Source organism: Brachyistius frenatus, unplaced genomic scaffold (assembly GCF_029030835.1).
Source record: "Brachyistius frenatus isolate BFR_SWC_R1_liver_20210118 unplaced genomic scaffold, ASM2903083v1 Contig_32, whole genome shotgun sequence".
NCBI lineage: Eukaryota > Metazoa > Chordata > Actinopteri > Embiotocidae > Brachyistius > Brachyistius frenatus.
Genome location: NW_027210631.1, coordinates 3,306,715 through 3,332,126, shown reverse-complemented (window position 1 = coordinate 3,332,126; position 25,412 = coordinate 3,306,715). Strand labels below are relative to the sequence as shown.

General features: G+C 43.8%; 1 protein-coding gene across 2 annotated transcripts; it reads left to right on the top strand.

Moving 5' to 3' along the window:
• The first annotated feature begins 1,821 nt into the window (after positions 1 to 1,821).
• Positions 1,822 to 24,960, top strand: LOC138621819 (basic helix-loop-helix ARNT-like protein 1). Of its 2 annotated transcripts, none has more exons than XM_069700148.1 (17): positions 1,822 to 1,946; positions 14,398 to 14,491; positions 14,599 to 14,640; positions 14,718 to 14,759; positions 15,277 to 15,434; positions 15,515 to 15,594; positions 15,684 to 15,776; positions 16,897 to 17,014; positions 17,225 to 17,374; positions 20,760 to 20,994; positions 21,452 to 21,558; positions 21,776 to 21,926; positions 22,109 to 22,161; positions 22,244 to 22,355; positions 22,805 to 22,895; positions 23,404 to 23,494; positions 24,304 to 24,960. In XM_069700148.1, exons 1-17 carry the CDS (start codon positions 1,928 to 1,930, stop codon positions 24,456 to 24,458), a joined length of 1,791 nt encoding a protein of 596 aa, XP_069556249.1. In that variant the 5' UTR covers positions 1,822 to 1,927; the 3' UTR covers positions 24,459 to 24,960. The 2 variants fall into 2 exon arrangements, with proteins under 2 accessions (XP_069556249.1, XP_069556248.1); XM_069700147.1 differs by having other exon boundaries at positions 1,822 to 1,988.
• The last annotated feature ends 452 nt before the right edge of the window (positions 24,961 to 25,412 follow it).

Below are 25,412 nucleotides of genomic sequence, written 5' to 3'. Positions count from 1 at the left end.
GGCTGGCACGTGCAGCCTTCCGCCTTACGTAAAGTCTCGTGCAAAGGTCTCGAATTACACTATGTAGGTGAGTGCCGAAGATCGTCCATCCTAGTGGCGATGTACCACTGAGGTTTTTTATTCCTCTATAAGGAAATCTGGAAATCAATGAAGTAGTTTTTAACTATTAAATTGCGGTTGTTTAAATTTTTTTTTTAAATTTTTTTTTTTTAGAATTATGTTGTTTGGAGAAAATTCATATTGCTATACTATTTAATACATTTAAAGTATGCTGATGTAACTACATTTGCAGCCTACAAAAAACTAAAAATGATCCATTGTCACGATTTAGTGTGTATTCATATAAAATACTGTAACATTTCCCCACTTTTGACCAACCCTGTGTGCTAACTTGCCATCATTGACAAAAGGAAGTCACTGTAGCCCATATAGATAAAAATAGCAGAAGAAACCATGTTGGATCTTCAAACAACTACAGCATATGTGTACTGTATGTATATATGTTTTTGAACTGCGAGTCCCAAGAGATAAAGAACTGATCGTGAACACTTCTCCTTTCATAAAAGTGTGGTGCTGGTTGTTAGTGCACTCTGATGCTTGACCTTCATTGGGAAGACTTCCGTCATATCCACCTGCTGAAGGGGGAAACGTTTTGTGCTCACTAAACATCTCAGGTGAAGATATGAAGCAGTTTTTGCAAAATCACAACAAGTTTGGAAGTCAATCATTGTCCATTTTGCAACTCGTAGGAGTCTGATGCGGAAACCGGAAACCCTCCTGTGAGAGACATCATAAACATTGCCATAAAAACGATTTTTAATGTCTTAAAACATGTCTGAAGAAAATCTTTCAATTATTGCGACAAAAGCAAAAGGTGTCCATATATGTATCTTTTAAATACAGTGATTCATACAATGTATAATTCCCATATAGGTATTTTTTTTTTTTTATTTTTTTTAAATGCCGCATTTCACCCAGGTGTCCGACTGAGTTGATATTGCACCAGGAAATAAGGACAGAGTGAGACGTCTGTCTCTGTCGGGAGGAACGCGAACGAGTAGCGAAGTCGGATCGGTGACGCGCTTTACGCGCGGCGCACATTTCCAGGTCACCAAAACGTGCATGGCACCGGGGAAAACAATCCGTCAGCGGCCCCTTCGAGGCTGGAGCCGCTCCGTTCGGTATGAATCAAACACGACGGTGTTAGCGCGGCCACGGTGTCATCGCACGTTTCCTGTCAGACCGTCCACTTCCTGCCAGACAGATGGCATCATCAAGGTCTGTGACGGGAAACTGAAATCACTGGAACATGTTGTTTGTTTGCTGCTGCTTATAAAAGGCAAAACACTTCCTTTCACGTGTTTGTACACAGACCGGTGGAACATGGGCAAGAAAAACAAACAAACAAACAAAAAGCGTTTTTAATGGATGGCGGCAGTTTGGGGAACTCATTGTGCGCCTTAATTGGTTGCTGCGCGTCGGAGGTGGAAATGGATTTTCTGGGTAAAAGAATGCTGATTAATGACCGAGGCGAGCTGGAAGAAATGGACTGAAGCTGCTCTCCACTGTCGAGTGAACACGGGCATGAATGGAGCAGATAAAGGATGAGACAAGTGTGTGTGAGTGCTTCCCTGTTTTCCTTAGTTGATAAAAGGACATGGCTGTTGCGTTCTCACTCATCCCTCACGTTTCCTCCTCCTCCTCCTCCTCCTTTGTAAAAAAAAAAAAAAATACGGGAGGAGGAGAGAGAGAGAGAGAGAGAGAGAGAGAAAAATGAAGTCAATTATACAACATCCCGGCTCCTCAGAGCTCCCTCCTCTGCTCTGTATTACTACTACAGCTGGTGGCTGCACATGCCGCATAGCCTCCGCTGGGCATAGCGGCTCCGGTGCGTATCGGCACGTCGGCCACCGGGGTCTCTGACGGGATGGCGGACAGGCCAGCGGGTAGGTGCTCGGGGACGGGTCGCGTATTGTGGTGGGCTAATTGTGAGTAATTCAGCTTGCAACTTTTTTTTTAAAATTTCTTTTTATTAATGGTTGATCTGCACGATCTCATTTTCAGTTACTTCTTTCACATCTTTTTTTTTGCTGGAAATAATATAATATAATATAATATAATATAATATAATATAATATAATATAATATAATATAATATAATATATAAAGGTGTACTTCCTTTAATGCGCCTCCACAGACAGCGACTCGCGTCACGGTGAGGGACGTTTGCGGTTAGTTCTTTGTTGTTGAGTCAACTTTATGGAGGAGGAGTTGGTCAAACAAACGACCGCTCACTTCTGTCAGCAGCGTGCGTAAAGACTCCACGTATCCGAACAGGGAGATCGGTAGGGCGCAGTTACGGTGCGCAGCACCGGGGACTCAGAGCAGCTCGGCACCTGTCTTACGAACCTACCGGACCTAAAAAATGACTGGCATCAGCTGTCGTGTCGATGGACGTCGGTCCGGTCCATTCATGACTCCGTACTACGCGCGCGTCTCCGTAAAGGACGCGCGCGGAAAAGGATGGGAGCTTCGTGTTCCTGTCCGGGAGGGAAGACTCGAGACAAACTTCACGGAAACACGTCACTGTAACCATGGCGACGACTCTCTTCCGACCTTCAAAATAACATTTTATTTTACTAACCTGCTCTGCCGTGGGCCACCATCACCCGCAAACCCCGCGGAGGTATTTTAATATTTGCCTGGCCTTCACCAAACGGCCCTCGAGGGATGGAGGGGGGTGGGGTGGGGTGGGGGGTGTTTAGTTTGTCACGTGGTTCCGTGACGTTTGTCCGCGTATTCTTTCTCCGTTCAGCTTCTTGGAGAAGTGGGTCAGTAGATCAGTAGAGCGGCGCTGCCTTCACTGTGCAGCAGAGGGCGCTAGTCGCTCCCAAACGGTTCTGAAGCAGAGCCGGAGACAAACAGGGATGTTAAACTCTTTGAGCCAGCGCTGCAACATTTAGATAACATTATTTAGACAAAACGCTGTTTAAAAAAAAAAAAAAGGCAAAAATAATGTTATCAATTATTTAGTAACACGGCGCTAAAAGCGTGAAGAAATCGACAGGTACAACTGAAATCATTATGAGGCGAAATATGTCAAATATATGTTTCTTCTGCTTGTGCGACATTCTTGGAATAATAAGCTGCCACGATATGAATATACAGAGTATGAGAATACAAGATCAAGGACATTAAGAAATAGTCTAGTATCCAGGCTGCTTAATTAAAATCCCTGTGAAGTTTTCTGTTTATTTACAAGGTAAAAAATATTGTGATGAAGCAGAAATAATGACGTTAAAATACTATATGAAATTAATAAGTGCTAAATCTAACTTTCAGAAATTATTTAAAATGCTGGCTCATCTCTAACCATATGCTGTTACTGTTGTATTATATTTTATGAACTAGAATGTTAATTCTTTGCATATAAAAAAATATAAACACAATGCATCTACAGTAAGTTAATACAACAGGCTGTATTCAAAAGTATAATTGTTAATAGCATAATATTACAATGCAAGTCTTTTAAATTCTGATTTTAATCTTGATGCTGATGTGTGTAATTGAGAAAATAGATTTGTTTCTTCAAAACAAAGGAAAAACCAACATGAAAAAAATAGTTGTTTAGAGGAAATAATTAAGTTTAGTTTGTTTCAAAATGCTACTGGATCCAGCCACTATATAATGTTAATCTGTATGAAACTGAATTATAAACGTTTAAATGCAACACGTGTCAGATGGTTGGTGTTGGTTTCTGTGGGAAGTTTTTGCAGTTGAAGTAAATGAAGTGTTTAAATAGCACAAACTCCATGCCCATTTTTAAAAGAGAAAAATATCTAGTTTTTTTTACAACCTTGTTCCAAAAAAAAAAAATCCCTGGGGGCCATACAGACTATTAGCGTCAAAAACCTTTATATTCCACCTAATATGTTCTGTATTGTCTGGTGTGCGGTGTATGCACCTCAGAGCCTATTAAAATTATTTGAAAAATGCATGTGCATCATAACAGAACATGGCACATGGGATATTGCCAAACATTTGCACTTGCGCGACTGGTTTCAGGAGTTGCCGGCATTGTCGGTCAGTCAACCGAAAGTAACTCAGAACATGCTGTACCGTAACTGTAAGATTTGAGGCTTGCTCTCTCTGCGTCCATCCAAAACTGCAACACTTGTAGTTATGTTCCCAGAAGCATGCAAGCAGAAACACCGAGCTGTGCACTTATATAACTAGAGCTCATCAGGCTGTAAAAAAACACAGCATACTGACCTTGAGTTGTGGTGAGAAGATACAAGAAATGAAGTCTTTAACTCTTGTTCTGTATGTGACCCATAGAGGGAACCTATAGACGATGTCCCCCCCAAACGTTTTTCTCCGTCCCTCTATGAACAAACAGTCATAAAATAGCTTCACCTGCAACCACAAAAAAAAACAACAACACGTATACAGAAAACACGCTGCTGTCCACTGCTTCTGTATTTCTATAATTTCCATATAGTTAACCACGTGTTGCTGCTGTTATTAATACTGCAGCTGCATTTACTAATGAATAGAAATACATGAGATTGCACATTTGAGGTCAAATAAACAATTTTAGATATTCTAATATAGATTAATATCAATAAATATCTGCTATTTGTAAATTCAAATAGGCCACAGCAGTGGAAAGATGACAAAGACACCAAGACAGATAAAACCAACATCTCCTGCTGCTGTTGGTTGAAAAACTGCTGCTGAATGTCAGTATTTGGTTTTACAATGGAGACGCGCTCCTTTTGTGTCTCACTTTGTCCCTCTTTGTCCTTCTTTTGTCTTCTTTCTTTTCGTTTTGTGTCTCATTGTAGTTATTTTGAGTTTCTCAGTTCTTTTGTCTATCTTTGAATTTATTTGGTACTTTGTGGGTATTTTCTTTTGCACCTTTTTAGTAACTTTGTCTCTTTGTAGTTGTTTCAGTTTTTTTTTTTTTATAAAGATGGCTGACCTGTCGACTTATTGATTATTGAACTGATTATTTTGTTATAACAAGAAACTTTATTTGTGATTACAAGAATTTATCACATTGTACCATGAAACGTTACAACACAATAAATAGTTGTTGTTGTCACAAGAAAGGTTTGTGTGATAAGTTTGTATGTTGTAACACTGTGAAACTATCTTGTTATAATGTAAAAATATTTAGTTTATAACACAAAATATTTACAATAAAAAGCTTCATGTTAAAACGTGATAGTTGAATTTGTCTTTTTCTGGCATGGCAGCAATATGTGTCTGTACATCTTCACCCTTTAACACGAAACACCAAATCTGCTGCTGTATTTTATGTGGACTTGACTAATTATGATTCAAATCTGACAAACTATGCATCATTTAAAAGTGGGTGAATATTAAAAGGTTTGACTGTTGATCAGAGAAAACAAGGTGTAGAGAAACTGTGATGGGCATTTTTCTGACATTATACAGATCCAATGATTTACAAAATAAGAACTGATAAGAACTTAAATGAATTGTTAGTTGTCGGCCTATTTACATTATTACTAATAAACAGGAAAAGAAAAATACAAGAATCTACTTTAGTCACAGTTTTAGCCAACAAAGAGCTGTGGTTGTTTACAAGAAAACAAATCTAGACATTAGAGTCTCCGTGACTTTCAGCTTTTGGAAGATTAAAAGAAGGTGGAGTGATTGCAGTGAAAAGAAGTCTGTGTTCACATTCGTAGGCAGGGACTTGATGTCTGAACATGGAGCACTAGTGGTTCAATAAAACCACTAAGGGCAGTGATTCATGTGCTGTTGATGGGTCTTTTGACTGAGGCCTTGAAACAGCCGTCCGTGTACAATATCAACAAAGGAAGTGACCTCTGTGAACACAGACCATCCAGGCTTTGAGATACATTCTGCAGCGGGTTGCTCGGCCGTTTGAAGCCAGCGGTGCTAAATATTTGTCGTTGGAAAGGACGTGAGGATGTTTTGGAAAAGAGGGTGTTAAGAGCTGTAACTGAAAATCCTGCGTTCATTATGTTGATATGCCATCTGTCTTGGTCAAAGTATGGATCAGATGAATGGCGTCTTTTTATAAGCCACATAAAGACTCACTCTTATCTTGCATCTGAAGGACAGTTTTATCTGAGCTGGAGTGCTGAGGTGAGCTTATTTACATAGAAGAGTGTTGTGTAGATATACAAGATGTCATTTTACGGAGGTAACTGTTCAGAAATCTGCTTTTAGTGGGAGTTTAAACGTGCTGCTAACCGTGCTCAAAATACAACGTGATGTTAAATGTATTCATGGCATTTAAAATATAAGCTTATAATCTATGTTTCCGGTTTGCTCACCTTTCCTCTCAAATACGTAACATAATCAGTGTGTCTCTTTGTAAAAGCTTGAACAGTTAGCAAAACTAGCAAACTATCTGAGCATGTAAACCACACAAAAATCCCAATAATTACTCTTTAATTGATTGTTTATTAATCAGTTCACCGTCTACAATATAACTGCAGTCAGTTGCAAGACCTTTTTTTTTTTTAAGTATTAGACTAGTAATACCAAAATATACCTTTCAAGTCATGTTCCTGTGTTCAGTTGCAGAAATCATTATTTACATTTTATTTATGTTTTTTTTAAAGTAGTCACACATTCCAGATTTGTGGTCTGGCTGCTTTTTTGTCTTGTTATAACTTGTGTCTGTATTGGAGTTCAGAGACATTGCAGACATGGAGACATTAGAACAACAACCCTTGCTCTGCTTTTGTGAAGTTTAAAAGTTTGAGGGCAGATTTGTGTTTATCTTTATAGCATATATATTTATATTGCCTAACAGCTTTATTGTTTTCAGCAGCTAGTTAGATATGGTATGTAACAAGTATGTGTCTCCATTCACTTTGTAGTGTGGATGATTGTGGCTCCATGAATTATTCACTAGTCTTTTGTTTCCTGGTTATGACTGAATTGACTGCGTGCTGTGTTGAAGTGGGTTGCTGCTCTGTGATTAATGGTGTTGAGATTTTTCAGGTCTATGAATAATCTACCGAAAATCAGGCCATACAGGGTGTACTCCATTTTCCATCTCTGAATACCTCCAAGTTATTGAAGAAGGATTAAATGGACACTTAAGGTGCATGTAGACATTATGAGTATTCTTTATCGTGCTGAGCGTGTCACACCTCCCGTGCTCTTCCCGCCGCGGGTGGTGCTCCGTGTTGCTGCATTTCAGTAACGTGGTATGTGATCTGCTGCCCTGCAGGCTTGGCCTCTCGTCAGCACTCTTGTCACGAGTGGTGCTTTGTGGCACGGGCATGACTCAGACTCTTGACCATCTATACGTGCACTCAGCGCCCCATAAAGCAAGCAGGGAGTGTCGCTTCCGAGAAGTCATGTCAGCTTGCACGGCCCTCACGTGTGCACAGAGAAAAGATTCCTGATGAACGATGTGTGGTGGCGGGGCGTGGTTAGCTCGGCTTGCAGGGGGGGAGAGATTGAGGGAGTGGTTCAAGGGACGGTGCCGGGAGGCCAGTGTAGCAAGGTTGGTGCTACCGGGGTCTCTCCTGGACACAGACGACATACGCTGAGCCACAAAGTTTGAGTTATGGTTTCGTTTTTATTGGGTGATCCACCGCCCGACTTAGGCCGGGGAGCCATCCGGCCTAACCTACTAACCAACAAAAACCGCCTCACCTCCTTTTTCGTCTTGCGATAGCCGCAGTCTTGTCTACCTGAGGGCGCACCTGCCCACCGCCCAAGTGGTACCCCAGATACCGTACTTCCCTCCATCCAATTGCACATTTCCCCGGGTTGGCGGTGAGCCCAGCCTGCCTCAGGGACTCCAGCGCTGCGCCCACCCGCTGCACATGCTCTGCCCAGGTGGTGCTGTGGATGATGACATCATCCAGGTAGGCGGCCGCATATGTAGCATGCGGACGCAGCACCCGGTCCATGAGGCGTTGGAACGTGGCTGGAGCACCGAACAACCCAAAGGGAAGTATGGTGAATTGGTATAACCCAAACGGAGTGGAGAAGGCCGTTTTTTCCTTGGACTCTGGCGAGAGAGGAATCTGAGAGTAGCTCTTGGTTAAATCCAGTGTCGTGAAGAAACGCGCAGTGCCCAGCCGGTCCAGGAGTTCGTCGACCCGGGGCATCGGGTACGCATCAAATCGTGACACATCATTCACCCTGCGATAGTCCACACAGAACCGAATAGATCCATCCTTCTTGACAACAAGAACAATGGGGCTACACCAGGCACTGTTGGACTCTTCTATTACTCCCATCTCCAGCATAGCCGCCAATTCTCTCTGAACAATTTTTCTCTCGTGTTCAGGTAGCCTGTAGGGTCGCGACCGCACCGTCACGCCCGGGGACGTCTCAATGTTGTGCACTATGAGGTTCGTGCGTCCTGGCAGGAGGGAGAACACATCAGCAAACTGCTTCTGCAACTTGGCCAGGTCTGTTCTCTGAGTCCCGGAGAGATGGGCATTGAAAGGGAGCGAGGCAGGATTGGTGGACTTTGGAACCTCTGGCCCCAGCTCCTCTCTCAGATACCGCGGACACCAGAGAAACAGGCATAGTTTTAGGAGGTTGAGGTGGTAAATCTGTGTAGCTCCGCCCCTGTCAGATCGCACCACCTCATAGTCAACGTCCCCTACTCGCCGTGTGACCACAAAGGGCCCTTGCCACTTGGCGAGGAGTTTTGAGCTGGAAGAAGGAAGCAATACAAGTACCTTTTCTCCCGGTGTGAATTGCCTCAGCTTGGCCCCTCTGTTGTACAGCCATTGTTGACGCTCCTGGGCCTGGAGCAAATTCTCACGTGACATCTGACACAGTGTGTGGAGTTTTGCTCGCAGGTCCATGACGTACTGAATTTCATTTTTCCCGGGGCTCGGACCTTCCTCCCAGTTTTCCTTAAGCAGGTCGAGCACCCCTTGTGGTTTCCTGCCGAACAGCAGTTCAAAGGGAGAAAATCCCGTCCAGGCCTGGGGGACCTCCCGCACTGTGAACAACAGAGGATCAAGCAATTTATCCCAATTACGTCCATTGTCGTGTATAAATTCACGAATCATGGACTTTAAAGTCTTATTCAGACGCTCCACCAGCCCGTCCGTCTGTGGGTGATAAACACTGATCCGAATAGACTTAATGCCCAGTAATCCATAAAGTTCTCTCAGTGTTCGTGACATGAACTGGGTGCCCTGGTCAGTCAGAATCTCTTTCGGGATTCCCACTCGGGAGATGACCTCAAACAGAGCCTGCGCAACACTCTTTGCCGAAATGCTGCGTAATGGCACTGCCTCGGGATATCGTGTTGCGTAATCCACCAGAATTAACACAAAGTGATATCCGCGTGCGCTCCGGTGAAATGGCCCGATGAGGTCCATGCTAATACGATCAAATGGGACCTCCATCAAGGGTAGAGGATGTAAAGACGCCCTCGGAATGGCCGGCTGGTTTACCAGCTGACACTCCGGGCAAGATGCACACCAACGGCACACATCCCCCCGGATGCCCGGCCATTAAAACCGGGCCATTATACGGTGCAGAGTTTTCTCATATCCTATGTGGCCAGCCATCGGGTTAGAGTGAGCCGCCTGGAAAATCATTTCCTGACGGCTTTTCGGCACCAACAACTGGGTGTTTTCTTGACCTGTTTGAGTGTCACGACTCACTCTATACAGTCTGTCCCTAATCATTGAGAAGTGCGGGTATGACGGTGCTGCGTCAGGGCGCACTAGCTGACCATCAATTTTTATCACTTGGTCAAAGGCGAAGCGTAGAGTATCGTCCCGAGACTGCTCAAGTGGAAAATCCTCCATGGAGCGTAATTCGGGAACCAGTGGAGTCTCCACAGGAGTCTCCGCTGGTTCCCCCTCCCTATCCCTCTCTGCAGTGTCAGACAATCTTGCGTCGCCGTTGAGCACACATCCCGCATGTCCCGTGAACGCACCCCTGTACACTGCCCCATTAACTTATGAAACCCGGGCCAATCTGTCCCCAAGATTAGGGGGTGCGTAAGGCGGGAGCTAACCACAACCTTCACTTTATGCTTTCCCCCCCCGTATCTAATTTCTACGGCCACCACCGGATAATCGTGAACATCCCCATGCACACACTTAATTCTTACCCACGATGCCTCCACCAATGCCCCGGGCCGAACCAGGCTCTGGTGGATCAGCGACTGCATACAGCCCGAATCCACCATCGCCCGATGTGTACCCCCCTGGATCCTTACTGGAACGCGATACATCGCTCCTGGACCGGGGGAGGGTGTTGGAGGCCCGGCAACCCGAACCGTCTGTCCCGCCTCCATTAATGGACACTCCCTCTGGTTGGTCTGCCCACACCTCCAACATACCTGCCCTGGCGGTTGAGGCCCCCCTGTAGGGAGGGAAGTGTGCCGGGGCTAGCTGCTCCCGAGGAATCGGGGAACCGGGGGGGGGGTGTTAGTGCCCGTGGCGCTGGCAGGGCCTGGGCTGCCCCCGGCTGTGGGAGTCCCCTCCATGGCACAGGAATCGGTCGGGCTGCCGCCAGCGGGATGGACTGCGAGGTGGTCTTCGGCCAGAGTGATGGCGGCCTCCAGCGTCGCCGGGTGGTGGCAGCGGACCCATGCCGCAGTCCTGGCCGGCAGCCCTTTCGTGAATTGCTCCCTCACGATCTTGTCCACCACCGCTGGTGCTCCTCCGGTGTTCCCCGGCTGCAGCCACCGGGTCGCCGAGTCCCTCAGCCGCTGAGCGTAGGCGAATGGCTGGTCCCCGGCCCCCAGCTTAGCCTCCCGGAAGTTCCTCCGGTGGGCTTCAGGGGACAAGCCTAGCCGGTCCATAATGGCCCTCTTTACGTCCCCATAGATGTGTCGGGCCCCGGGTGGCAGCCCCAGGGCTGCCGTCTGTGCCTCCCCTGCCAGGAGAGGAAGGAGCCGCACCGCCCACTCCGCCACCAGCCAGCCACATGCCTCCGCCGTTACCTCGAACATTTCGAGGAAGGACTATACCTCGTTCGCCGGCGTCATTTTATGCATCACCACCCCCGAAAGGGCGCCGATGGGCGCCCCACAGCCCGGCCCGCGAGCTGTTCCAAAGCACGGTTCTGCCGCTCTGCTTGCGCCCGTAGCGTCCCCAGAAGCTGGCGGTTCGCCTCCGCCTGATTGCGCTGCATTGCCGCAATCCCGTTTAGCATCTGTCCCGGCGCCACGATCGGCTGCATCGGCGTCTCGCTCTGTTGTCCGCCTGTCTCCATGCCCCACATTGGGCACCAGTGTAGCAAGGTTGGTGCTACCGGGGTCTCTCCTGGACACAGACGACATACGCTGAGCCACAAAGTTTGAGTTATGGTTTCGTTTTTATTGGGTGATCCACACTGCGGCACACACTCTGTTGTACCCGGTGTCGGCGCTCTCCTGCCCAGCCTCCGAGCGTCCGTCTCCAGGCTGCTTCCTCCTTCCTCCTCACCAGGTCCTGCTCACTTATATCAGGGAAGAAACCAATTCCCCCCGATTCAGTTCAGCTGCGCCAATTATCCTCCTCCCGGCACCGTTCCCTGAACCACTCCCTCACTCTCTCCCCCCCTGCAGCCGAGCTAACCACGCCCCGCCACCACACGAGGAAACAGGAAAAACGGTGTGATGCTGTTGTGCAGCATCAGTGGTGGAGAGCTGTGGTGGGTGGAAGGGCGAGCCGGCTAGCGTTCACTCCCACATTCAACTTTTGAGTCAGTGATAACCCACACTAGACTAGACTCAGAAGTCAATATCGTGGAAATTCAATCCACCGCTGATTGAATTGTAAGACTTTATTCTTGTTTCTAATGGTTAGCAATGAGTTGGCCTCTCACACTTCCCTCACAGATTAAGTTCTGGGTTTTCTTATACTCACATTTCAGTTTTATTTATATTTGACTGTGCAAAAGTAAATAATACAAATATAAAATAAACTTGAAGTTTAAAACATTGAATCATTTTTTTTTAGTTACCCATTTTATATTATAAACTTAGCTGGGAAAAATATGGGTTAATTGTTAAAGTTAGGCTTTTTACCACGAACTCATCTGACTTCAGTGAGGAAAACATGCATATGGGTCAATTCCCATCAACAGTCAAGTTGCAAAGTGTTTTTTATTTTTATCAAAACTTTTTTCCCCAAAACAGATGTCACAATCTAAAGCATGTGAGTCCTGAGATGGAAGTAGGTCAGTGTTACAGCATTGTATAAGCATTAGGAAAGATGATAGCCCAAACCCCATTTGCTCTCACATGCCTTTTAAACACACAAACTGCAAGCATAGCTGGAGGTCTGGCGCCATTCAATGGCAACTTTCAGCCAGTGCATTAAGAGTTTGCCTAGAAACAGATGATATAGAACATGACTGAGCCAAGGCATTTTTGGATTGTGTGTGTGTGTGTGTGTGTGTGTGTGTGTGTGTGTGTGTGTGTGTGTGTGTGTGTGTGTGTGTGTGTGTGTGTGTGTGTGTTGGTTTGCCAAGATAATAAAAAGAAATGTAAAGAGGAAAGGGAAAAAAAATTGTCAGTCCTGCACTTTGAGAGGTTTTGGGTTCAGCTTTTTCCATAGTTATACAGACAAAAATTCCTGACTGAGATATCAGTCTTTTAAAATAACAGCCACTCTTTACTGTAAACAGTGTAATTTATGAGTCAGCTTGATTGTTTGGACACAAGTCAGCCTTTGAAGACAAAAGTGGTGTCAAATATTGATGGATTATTTCTAGGTTGTAACGAAGCTGTGCCACGGGGACTTTAGTTTCAAAATAAAAAATAAGTTTCATAAGTATGACCTAAAAACTAACTCTAACCTCTAAAATGCACAAGCATGTATGAACATTAAAAACGGTTGTGTTGGAAACAAAGAAATAAAAAATCTGTATGAATGTTTTATCTTAAAATCCATTGAATTTTAACATTGTGTTTTTTTTATTTCTAAAATTACATTTTCACATTGAATTTCACAATTGACTACCATGACCACGATTAAGTCCTTTTCTGAACAAAATTTGAATAATTGTAATACTTCATTTTTATTTATTTAATACAGCTCATAATCTAAATCCAAGACCTGCCATCGTTAAAAATGAGGCACAAATTTAAAAATATATATATTTTTTAACCTTTTTAGACTTTTTAACAGATTTTGTTGTAATAAATATGCACCCCTGAAATATCTCAGGTCAACCAATCTAAATTACCCACCTGTTTTTCTGTAAATAGGGTCAATCACTCAAATAAGAAAAATAATCTTATCAGCTTTACTCCTATTGAATTCAGGAAGATCCTACTGGCAGAGCAACACTCACTCACTCACTCACTCACTCACTCACTCACTCACTCACTCACTCACTCACTCACTACCTCACTCACCCTCTTCCTCACTCACTCACTCACTCACTCACTTACTCACTCACTCACTCACTACCTCACTCACCCTCTACCTCACTCACTCACTCACTCACTCATTCACTCACTCACTCACTCACTCACTCACTCACTCACTCACTCACTCACCCTCTACCTCACTCACTCACTCACTCACTCACTCACTCATTAATGAATTCATTTGTTCATTAAGTCCCTCATGAAGTCATGCATTCATCAATTCATTCGGTCATTAAGTCACTTACTCTTTCACTAAATCATTTACTCACTTACTCACTCTTTCAGCCACTCATTAAGTCACTTATTGACTCACAGATTAATTAATTCACTCATTCATTCACTCTCTTGCTCACTAAGTCACTCATTCACTAAGTCGCTTATCGGCTCACTTCTTAACCCTGACGGTCACTCATTTTTTCATTCATTCACTCACTCACACATTCATTTACACATTCATTCACTCTTTCAGTCCCTCATTGACGTATTCATTTATTCACCATCACGGTTTTGGTCTGTCTGCCTGTGTTGTTCTGTTTACTCCACGTATTACCTCCTCTGTCCACCAGAGGTCCTCAGTCGTCTCTCTCCGTGCCTCTTCTCCTGCCTCACACGCCCACCTCACCTGTTCCCAGTCTCCTAAGCTTGTGTCTGTATACATACTCCCAGTCTGGACCCTTGAGCTGCTGGTTAGAAAGTCAAGAATCTATTCCTCTTTCTGTCATGGCAAGTCTTTGAGCAAGGCCTTTATCTCAAGTTGTTGCTGCTCAGAGTTAAACTTTGTTTATTCATCAACTTCTTGTTAGCCAAGCATTTTGTCAGAGGAAATCCTGTTTTCTCCATCTGCCAGGTTTTGTTATCACATCGGTCCCTAGTAAAGTCTTCCTGGCTCTGTCTGGTGCGTTCGGCTCCCCCTTCCCCTCGTGGATTGTGAGTGTTACGAACAGAGCATCAGGCCGTTGGGGAGCTCAGGGCCGATGCACTCATTCGTAGTTTCTCACTCCCCCACGATGCCTGTTTTCATGTCTCAGATCCTGCTGCAGTGGAAGAGGGGTCGAACCAACCGAGCTCCTCGCTGCCAGCTGTCGAGCTGCCAAGGAAACGAAAGGGAGATGTGGAGGAGAGGTCAGACATCTGTGTACATTAAGAAGTCTTATTTTGTTTGTGAAGAATAACTTGACGTCTCCTTTATAAAATATGAGATGACACGGTCTGTCCATTTGATCTTACAGGGAAAGCCTTGACATCGAGATGATGGATGATGACCTCAGCAGGTACACGGACTTCTTTACTGTACTCGTGTGCTGAACGACCAGAGAATCCTGGTTAAGAATTTGATTTTTCTTTGCAGATCCGAAGGGGAGGATCAACAAGTCAAGATGAAATGCTTCAGGTGATCCTATTTTTTTATATCAAATTACTGCACCATCTGTGTCCTGGAAAAGAAAACCTCTGAGGCTTCGTTTGTGAAGTCTACAGCTCTTTTAAACCATAATGACTTCTGCTATCTTGAAATAGCTTTTTACAGGAAATAGACCAGCTGTTAGAAATATGAATGAGAGCTCTTCCTTCCAAGTGTTGCTACACCGTTTGGTTGGAGCTACCGGGGTCTCTCCTGGACACAGATGACACGCTCAGTCGTACGTTCGGGTGTAAAATGCTTTTTATTTGCCCGGCCCATACACCAATGTACTCGTGCAACCGCTTCCTCCTCTTCCTCCTTCTCCCTGCTCCCCTTTATAAGGGGAGAGCTCATCAGTTCACATCCAGCTCAGCTGTGCTCATTACACCTGCCCGGCACCGTTCCCTGAACCACTCCTCCCCCTCTCCACCCCCCCTCCACCCCCCCTGCAGCTGAGCTAACCACACCCCGCCACCACAGTTTGTTTGACAGCTGAATGTACCAACAGGGAGCCTCACCGCCAGATTGAGAAGCGGCGGAGGGACAAAATGAACAACCTCATCGACGAGCTGTCTGCCATGATCCCCACCTGTCAGCCGATGGCTCGAAAACTTGACAAACTCACGGTGCTGCGGAAGGCCGTGCAACACCTGAAAGTCCTCAAAGGTAACTCTGAACCCACCCGGTAGTTTAAAATGTCACCAACATCGATTTTTGTTTTAGTCTGAAAGCTCTGTGTGTTTCAGCTGGGATGAGCGGCGCCTTTATAGACACCTGCAAGCCTTCCATCCTGCCTCATGATGACCTCAGGCACTATTTGCTCAGGGTAGTTTATCATGCAAAGCCCCGACTACTCAAGTATGATTATAAATGTGTGTTTCTGTGTATTAACATGCCTGTTTATCTGTCTTCCAGGCTGCTGATGGTTTCCTGTTAGTTGTTAGTTGTGATCGTGGAAAAATCCTGTTCATCTCCGAGTCCGTCTCCAAGATCCTCAACTGCAGCCGGGTTTGTTTGACTGTTCCAGCACACAATCTGCTGTTATTGTCAGCTATAAATATCACTAAAGCAAAGTTTCAGTGCATCCTGTTGATTCAACAGGCTGAACTGCACTACATTTAATCGAAGTGTAACTGGGGAACATGTTTCTTTCTTTTCAACGTCAGCATACATGTCTATCAAGTATGTAGCCCCAATTAAAATTTGGTAAAAGGTTAGCAGGTGAGACACAAATTTAGTTTGACATACTGCAGCTTCAACCTCTGACAGGTCGGAACAAACCAACTCTATCTTGATATAATGGGTAATAAAAAAGGGTAGGATCAGATTACAAAATATTTTTTCATTGCAGGTCTAACATATTCATGCTATAATGTTATGATTTAAAAAAAAGCTTAAAAATCCATCTCAAGGGCCATCTGAATAGTTTCTATGGAATGATTTCCACGCCCTCGTGTTTGCAGATATATGAGACAGGTGGGTGCCGTCAAGGAGGCTTTTTTTTTGCCCTGCATGTTGAGCGGGGAAAGAAAAGTTCACGGTTATCTCCTACCTCCAAAGTATGTTTAGTTTACAAACAGGAATGTTCTGTCTAATGTTGAAATATTTTGAACATTAGATCAAAACATTTTGAAGGAAACATTATTAGAACTTGGAGGTAATTTAACCAAAGTTATGAGAACGTTCCCTGCTCGCTGTCCAACAATACTTTAAACCTAATCATCAAGACCATGGTATGTGTTTTTTAAAATTTTTAAAATTTTGTTTGCTCTACATGTTTGGTTTTCCTGCTTTGAGATTCTGGTTAAACGGAAAGGAATGGAGATTTGGAAGAAAGCAGAAAAGAAGCTTCTAAAGAAATCTGACTCCATGTATGCAGGGCAGCGAGCGTGGCAGCTTAACACCGAACCATGACTGGATTCACGCTGCAGCGACTGGGTTTCTTCAGAGTTACAATCCAGATACTTTCACACACAGCGCAGTGACTTCGCATTTAAAACATATGAACAAAAAAACACAGCATGTAGGAAACTGGCGGCGGTTTAGTTGGTAATGCACAATTGTTTATATTGAATCAATTAAATGGATATTTAAGGTGAGTGAATAGATGTGTCGTTTGTGTTCACAGTTGGAGCTGACCGGGCAGAGCCTGTTCGATTTCATCCACCCCAAAGACATCCACAAGGTGAAGGAACAGCTGTCCTCTATGGAGATGTACCCTCGCCAACGCCTCATCGATGCCGCAAGTAAGTCTGTCGGCAAAAAATGAGTGACCCTACCTGATCAACACTGGAGCTAAATTAAAGGGAATAAGTACTGTATGGTAGTCACAGATGCTGTGTGTGTGTGTGTGTGTGTGTGTGTGTGTGTGTGTGTGTGTGTGTGTGTGTGTGTGTGTGTGTGTGTGTGTGTGTGTGTGTGTGTGTGTGCGTGTGTGTGTGTGTGTGCGCGCGCAGCTGGGGCTCCGGTCCAGGTGGATGTCCCCGTCAGGGCGTCCCACTTGTCCACGGGAGCTCGGCGATCCTTCTTCTGTCGCATGAAGCACTGTCGAGTGGCGGGGAAGCTCGAGGACAAACACTTGCTGCCAAGTAGCTCCAAAAAGAAAGGTGCGTTCAGACCGGAGCTGCATGTCGTTCCAGTGACGAAGGTCCCGATGGCCGAGCTTCACGTTACCATGACCACCAGTTGCATTGATTTTGCTGCACGCTATTTTAACATCAATGCAAAAAAAAAATGGTCAGTTTAGCTCCAAATGAATGGGATGTGCTGCTGAATGCGACGCAACAAGGTGCCAGAACATTTCCACTGAAGTGAATCTGGTTCCTTTCTGTAAGTCGTTCTCTTGTTGACATGAAAATAGTTCAATATTAACATCCTATTGAACCGCTCTCAGTGTGTCCGGATAAAAGATAAAACATCTCCACTGAAAGACTGCGGTATGCACACGGGAAAGACCTCGAAAGAGTTGATACTAAATCATCCTCAACAATTTAAAAAGTGTCAGTTAGTCATGTGTCGCTCTGAACAACCGTAACCATGTATGTTTTCTTTTTTAATAAACAAAAAGGTTGTTCCAAATATTAATATGTAAAAGACATATTGAAGTATAACAGCTAATTTGAGACACATTAGGAAATCAGCTTTTAAGATGTATTTGAATGCAATGATTTTTTTTTTTCCTGTCTTTATTCTTGCATATCATGTTGGCCACAGTCAAACAGGACCGTCTTGGAAAAATTAAAATAGGTCATTTCACAAACAAGCCCTGAAAGCCGTGGACAGGAAATCGTGAGTGTAACGTAAATTAAACTTTGACAACTTCATTTAGTATTTAGATTTCCATTTAGTGCACAGGGTGATTAATAATGCTGCTCCTCCACCGTGGAGGAGCTTTGTTCTGCGCCGCTCTGAGTAAATGAGTCGAGCCTGAGGGGCCGCTTCGAGAGGAGATTGTAGCTTTCACAAACGAGGCTCCTCTGTTGCACAATCTGCTTTTAAAGAATGAAATCTAAAAACCTGCACAGATTTTCACATCTTCTCCTGTAAAGTCAACCGTTTTTGCTCCATTTGTGGTGCAGATACCAAGTTTTGTTTCCTCACTTGCTCAGGCACTGCAAATGGAAATTAGCTGGTAGCTAAATATCGTACAAAGAATCTTTTCTTTTTCTTTTTAAGATCAACATATTTTGAAATCCCTGATATTTAATACACTAAACCAACAAGAAACATAATAGTCTTGCTATTAGTCAAACTAAACTTACCTCGTATTATTAAATAGGCTCTTTGCAGAAAACCGCGCTCACCTCGGTAGGATAACCTTGAACCTCAAATGTTTTCTTAAGTGCTGCCAGGCGCCTGCTGTTATCGTCAAAGCCTTTTCAACGGTATCTTGTATGACACAAGGTTTCACCTGCAGAAGGACACCAGAGAATCTAGAGCCACAAATTCAAGGAAAAGCACTCCCTCAGCTCCCTCAGTAACGACTCTGCATCGTCTTGTTTCTCTTCTTCGCTCTGTTGAGAACACTTGAGGTGATTCAGCTCAGAGGAACAACCTGAATGAATTTAAGAGCTTAGTTATATTTAGCTTTGTGTAATGCAGACATTTTCAGTCATTGAGCTGCAGGGCACTTCGGCCCAAACGGATGATGAGGAGGAGGAGGATAGAGGAGGAGGATAGAGGATGTGTACCAAAAGATGAATATGATTTTTACATTCTGGGCTATGAGGTCAGTATTATTTAAGCAGCTGATGGACAGCAAGCAAGTGGTGGAAATTTTACGTCCTGGATTGGTTGCATATGGGTGGGACATAAAAAAAACAAACATCTGATTTGGATGAGGTGCCTGAGGGTGGGTGGGACCTAGCAGTCACCTGTCCTCTCTCTCCACCTGTTGGTGGGGTTGACACTATCAACTATCATCTGTGTAGCTGCTTTTTCTTCAGGGTATTAATCCCAGTAAGTACGCCGATCCGTTTGCCCCCCCCCCCGTGTTTCCTCATTTAGCTGACATCTTCAAGCCATTTAAAAGAAATATCACAATGATTTTGTAAATAAACAAATATATAATGACGTAAACGAGCACCATCTAACAAATTAGACTTTCCCCTACTTTTCATAATGTTGGTCAGTTTAACTGAGTGATTTCATAATGGAAAGAATTCAGGATTTGACTTTTTTTCTCCCAAATACCACAATTTTAAACACGTTGTCCTGTGCAGGAAGTAGGTCAGTGTTATGGCATTGTATAACCATTGTAAGAGGGTCCAAACTCCACTTACTGGAAACCTCAGAGGCAGCAGAAACAGGAGGTTTGGTGCCACCCAGTGGCAGACCTCAGCAACTGCAGTCGGTAAGAAAAGGAAGGAGTATTTTCAATACCTAGTTTTAATGACTATCATACACTGTAAGAGAATATTCAGATTAATGATTTATACCATTATAATAATCAGATTAATGACTATTATTTGATGTTATATTATTTATGATAAATTTCTATTTATTGCATGAATCTTTCTTTTTTCTTTCTCAGTTGAAATTGATGGATAAATTGATTTCATATTCTATATATATATATATATATATTTTTAAAGGCTATTTTCTTCATTCGATGCTCACAGTGGAGGCAGACAGAAAATGTGGGAAATGGAGAAAGGGACAACATGCAGTAAAGGTCCAGCTGGCCAGAAATCATAGCGGTGACTTGATGCTCACAGCATTTGCGGCCGTGTGGATGTGCACCATAACTACATGACTGCTGGGTCCACACTATTATATCCTCTCTATTGAACAAAGCCCCAAAAAAGAACCAAAACCAGTAACAAATTGATATTACAAACAAATATTTGTAATGTATCCAAAACTGATAGATTATTTTCTTTAGTACCAAAAAGATCCAGTGTTGTCCAAATTTAGAAATACACAATAAAACCTTCTGGCTTACTTCCATTGTGGTCCTCTGTTATAGTATGAGATGGCAAATTGTATAAGAAAGTGTCACGCAAGAGAAATGATGCAATACTGCCTCTCCTTCAGTCTTATAGTAGTCGGCACTCACTAGAGCTCCAATATATGAATACAGCCACAGCTCAAAATAGGCCCCAACAAATACATGATTTTTCTCATCTGTAACATTTGGTAGAAACTGGAGTGCCATTTTTAAATAAGCAACGACATATTCATGTTAGTTTTTACAGATTTACATCTTCTGAGAGCCGCAGACAGGATCAAGTAAAATATGCCAGTCTTATCCTTTAAAACATGACAAAAGTGGTGGAAGAAGTAACAAGGCCCTTAAACAAAAAGTACAAATATATTAAAAGTACTTTTAAAGGTCCTACTTTTCAATTTCTTAAGTAAAATTCCAGTATATTTACTAAAAATAAGCTAAAGATAATCCCGTGTGCCCTTTGTTTTACTTTGAGCAGCAGTGTGTGTTTTACCAGGAATACTTTTTAAGCAGTGTTTTATTTCTAAATGTTCTGCCCACAGACGCTTACAGATATTGTACCCTTCACTGCACTGGATACATCCGGAGCTGGCCGAGCACCCAGCTGGAGTCGGAGGGCGATACCGACAAGGAAACCTCCAACCTGAGCTGCTTGATGACGGTGTGCCGCCTCCACCCTCACGCCTCCCACCAGCCCGCCAAAGACATCAACGTCAAGCCCACCGAGTTCGTCACCCGCTGTGCGATCGACGGCAAGTTCACTTTTGTAGATCAACAGTGAGTTTCCCGTTTCTAACTACACCCATTGTTTGTGTCTCTCCGTCGTGAGTCACGGATTTGTTCTGATTGCGCGGTTTCCGCTGAAACGGGACCGGGAGGGGCGCGCGGCGGTGAGGAGGCCTCCGAGTTGTGTCAGTTGACCTGTCAGTGGAGATAATCCTTTCTGTCTTTACCGTTGTCTCTCAGAAGGAGTCGTGCATCTCGATGGCGTCACATGACAATCTCTTCTCATTTTTTGGGGAGTAATTTCACACCACAAAATTGCCTCATCAAATTTCCCATTACGTGTGACTGGTGAATGCTACATGAGAGGTTCATTTACAGTTTTCACCCTCATCCCATTTTTTTACTTTGCGTTTACGTTGCTGTTTGATCGGCGCGATCCCGAGTGGCGGCGAGAGCGACGGAAAGATTCAGCAGAACTGAAGTCCGTCTTTCTGCTGTCTGTTCCCAGAGCCACGACGGTCATCGGTTATCTGCCGCAGGAAGTTCTTGGCACCTCTTGTTACGAGTACTTCCACCAGGAAGACCTGCAGCGCCTCGCAGAGAAGCATCGGCAAGGTGAGGCCAACGCTGTGGGCAAATTTAACCCCCAACTGAAATGTAGAATTTGCTTGGAAAATGTTTTGACCCGCAGAAATTCATGGAAATGACCTTTTTTTTTCTAACAAAAGGCCGCATCTGTACTTTTTAAAGTCCTGGCCAAAAGGGCCTGCAGCAACATCTTCCAACTCTCCGCTGTGCTTTGCGATGACACCTGCGTCCGATCTCTTGACAGTTCTTCGAAGCAAAGAGAAGATCGAGACGCAGCGCTACAGGTTCAAAACAAAATACGGATACTATGTTTCACTCCAAAGTCAGTGGTTTAGTTTCACAAATCCTTGGACCAAAGAAGTGGACTTCATCGTGTCTACCAACAGGGTTATCTCGTAAGTATTCGTTCGTGAGCATGTGATCAAGTCTCGGATTCATTATTTGAAGACGGAGGTGCAGCGGTCATGTTTGACAACCGCAAGACCTATTTTTAGTTGGTATAAGCTTCTCATAATACAGCTTTAAAATATGGGGGACTCGTGGAATAAGCAGCACAAATACTCCTCTGCACCAACAGGGGGCCCGCTCACATAAAAGATGAAGAGGCCAACAGCTCAAAAGCACTTCAGGGTAAGAAAGGCACGCTGTGCTGTGAGTTCATGTGGGCGTTTGTGTCCTTTGTGTGATGGTTATTGTGCTTCTTCTCCAACAGAAGACACAAAGCAGATCCCTGTAATTCCCGGCCTCTCCAGCGGTGTGGGCACGATGATCTACGCAGGCAGCATAGGGACTCAAATCGCAAATGAGCTCATCGACTCCTACAGGTGCCGTCTGTGAATTCATGTTGAAAATGGTGCTGCTAAATAGAATTTTTTCTTTCCTCACAGCAGGGGAAGATTTGTTTTTGAATACTGTGAGGACATGGATGAACATGGGGGGGGGGACATCTAGAGCCCAACTGATACTGGATTTTTAGGTCCGATATTCGGGAGTAAAAAAAACAAAAATTCAGACAAGATATTTTCCAGTTTATTGTGCACCGAAACGGTAAACATTACCTGAATTTAATAATTATTAATAACTATACAAGTTACCCATTATCATTTTCTGCATTATTTTCTGTATAATAAGGTTCACATCTGCTATCATATATGCCTACACTGATATACAGTCATGGAAGAATGTTTTTACAATTATTAAAAACGATAAGCTCAAGTTGTTTTTAATTTTTTTTTTTTTAAATCCTTTTTATTTTTCACCTCGTTTTGAACAGGATGAACTCGTCTCCTTCCAGCAGAGCCTCCAGTCCGTTGGTCCCGGTCCAGGAGAAATGTCCACTTGTTTCCCCACAAACCAGCCAGAGTGTGAGTGACCTGAATAGGAGCACACAACGCTTCCCATGAAGCTCCAGCCATAACCAGTCTGCTTGTTCACCTGCCGATTGTGGAATAAATTAACGGAGTAACTTTTTTAAGTCAAAGTTTTTCCGCTTGTTTTTCTTGTCTGTTATTCTCTGTCGACACGATGAGGTTTGATTTCCATTCATGAATAAGGTGTTATGGAAATAGATATTCGGGTAGTTGTTTTTTTTTTGTGCAAATGAATGGTGACAACTCATTTTATGTAAATGTAGGTAAAGTGTGGAATTTCTATGCAAATTACAGCCAGTCGTTCTTACATTTTTCTACCGTGTTTCTACCACTGCATGCTCATATTTCGTTGTATTTTCTCTGAGATCAGGAAACTTTTATTCAAATGTGAGAGAAAACGAAGCAGAGAAAGCTTGTTTTTCTGAGTTTAAAGACACTTGAGTGGAGAAAGGTCAAACCCGGGGCTCTGTGCAGTGTTTTAATGTACAATGGCTTGTTGCAGGCATCCAGCGGAGAGGAGGCAGCAGGCAGTTCATCCCAGTCGGATTCCAGGACAGAAGCGGGCGCTAGCAGTGGAACTCCAGGAAGTGCAAGTACGATCAGCATCATAAATCCAATAACAATTTGTCTCTGCAAAGAAGGAGAATAATTGGGCTTCGGTCACAAAGGCTCAGTGGAGAACTCGGCTCTTTTGTATTACTGATCCCGCTGATGATTCTACAGCTGCAACATCAGACAGATCACCTGAAGTCAACATATGTTGTTTGTTACAACCAGTAAACAATAGTGTTTAAATCCTACGTACATACATTTGGAAAAGCTATATTTAAATTGTTTTTATTTCAAATAGGAATGAGAGTTTGTGGTGTTTGTAAAAACACACATGGATTGGCTCTCACACCCGTCGAATGTTAAAGTGCTAAATTAGCTATAAACTCTTTGGAAAAAGTTAGTACTTCATTTAGGTGGATCATGTTGTACTTATTTCACCCCAAGCTAACATTAGCTACAATGTTCTTCAGAACGGAGTCGGATGCAGCTGTATTTGCTCAGTGAAAAGGATTTAATTTCACTTTTTAACATATTTTTACATACATTATGTACTTTTTAAGTCTCTTTTTGAATAAAAAGGGATTTAATTTAACTGTGGAAGTTTTTTATACTTATGCAGCAGAAAAGGAACTGATGCACATCATGCCTTTTGCATCCTGCGCTCCCAGACGTGGGATGTCTGCAGTTGGATTCTTGTCTCTAAATTAGTATCTGGTGTACAAATGATCTGGGGAGGATGGTGGATGTATGAATGTATCACCAGATAATGGAGAGCACTGATCATCACAAAGTGATATTTAACAGTTTTGAAGAGGTAATCCTTCCTGAACTCTCGTTTTTGTTTTGCCAGGCGTGCCGTCCCAGCTGGACTTGGACAACATGATGCCGGGCCTGAGCAGCTTCAGCAGCGACGAGGCCGCCATGGCGGTCATCATGAGCTTGCTGGAGACGGACGTAAACATGGGTCAATCGGGGGACTTTGAGGATTTACACTGGCCTTTCTAGAAGGCGCTCAGACCTCCCGCCCCTCTCACATACTCTTGTGCCGTCTCTTGCCGTTTGCCGAGCACTCGGCCGTTTGGATAATTCTGTTCTGGCTGATGACTGAACTAGCATTGCACAATTGAAGCCGCTGGACCCGTACCAAAGGCCGCAACATGTTATGCTTGAGAACGGCCGGATAGAAGTTTATAGGAAAGATTGTGACTGTGGTTACCTTGTCGGTCCCTCGATCGATTCTTGCTTGAAGGAAAGTGCGGTTGAAGTGCCCCTTGGAGCCCGTGGTGATGCAGTTTCTTCCTCGGAGACACTTCAGCATCATCAGGGGGGACTTAGGTCAAGACTTTCCACAGCACAATGATGTATTTGCTCTGCTGCCCTCATTGACCAAGGTCTGGAGGAGAATCGGACTATTGCCATGTGCAGTGCTGCTAAAGAAACTCCTCAAACCTTTGACATTTGTGTAACCTTCGGTACACAGTGGTGATGGATGTTTTTCATAACGTGATCTGATTGTTCCAGTTTCTTATTTTTTTTTTTTTTTTTTAAAGATCCCCACCGACACATTTTAAGTAAAAGAAAAGAAAAATACTGTTCTGTCCAATATTGTTTCCAGTAAGTACTGAAGAAGGCTAAAAAGAACATCTACCATTGGTATTGCAGATGATTACGCAAAGATGGGGAAACATTAGGCCTCGCACCTCAACAACTGGTCGGGTTACATTCCAATTTAAGCATTTTGGCGAACACAGTTGCACAAACCACGAGGGGTGGGTGGACAGATTTGTCAAGAATAGTGGTTTTTACTGTTTGTTATTATGCTTACCTAAAATTCTGTTTTTAGAAATGACAAACAGTCATTATTAAAAAACTTTTTATAACATAATAGCAGAGCAAAAATGGCAGAACTGAACCATGAGTGCACTGTGCAGCACCCACAGGGAGTTCAGCGCAAACATG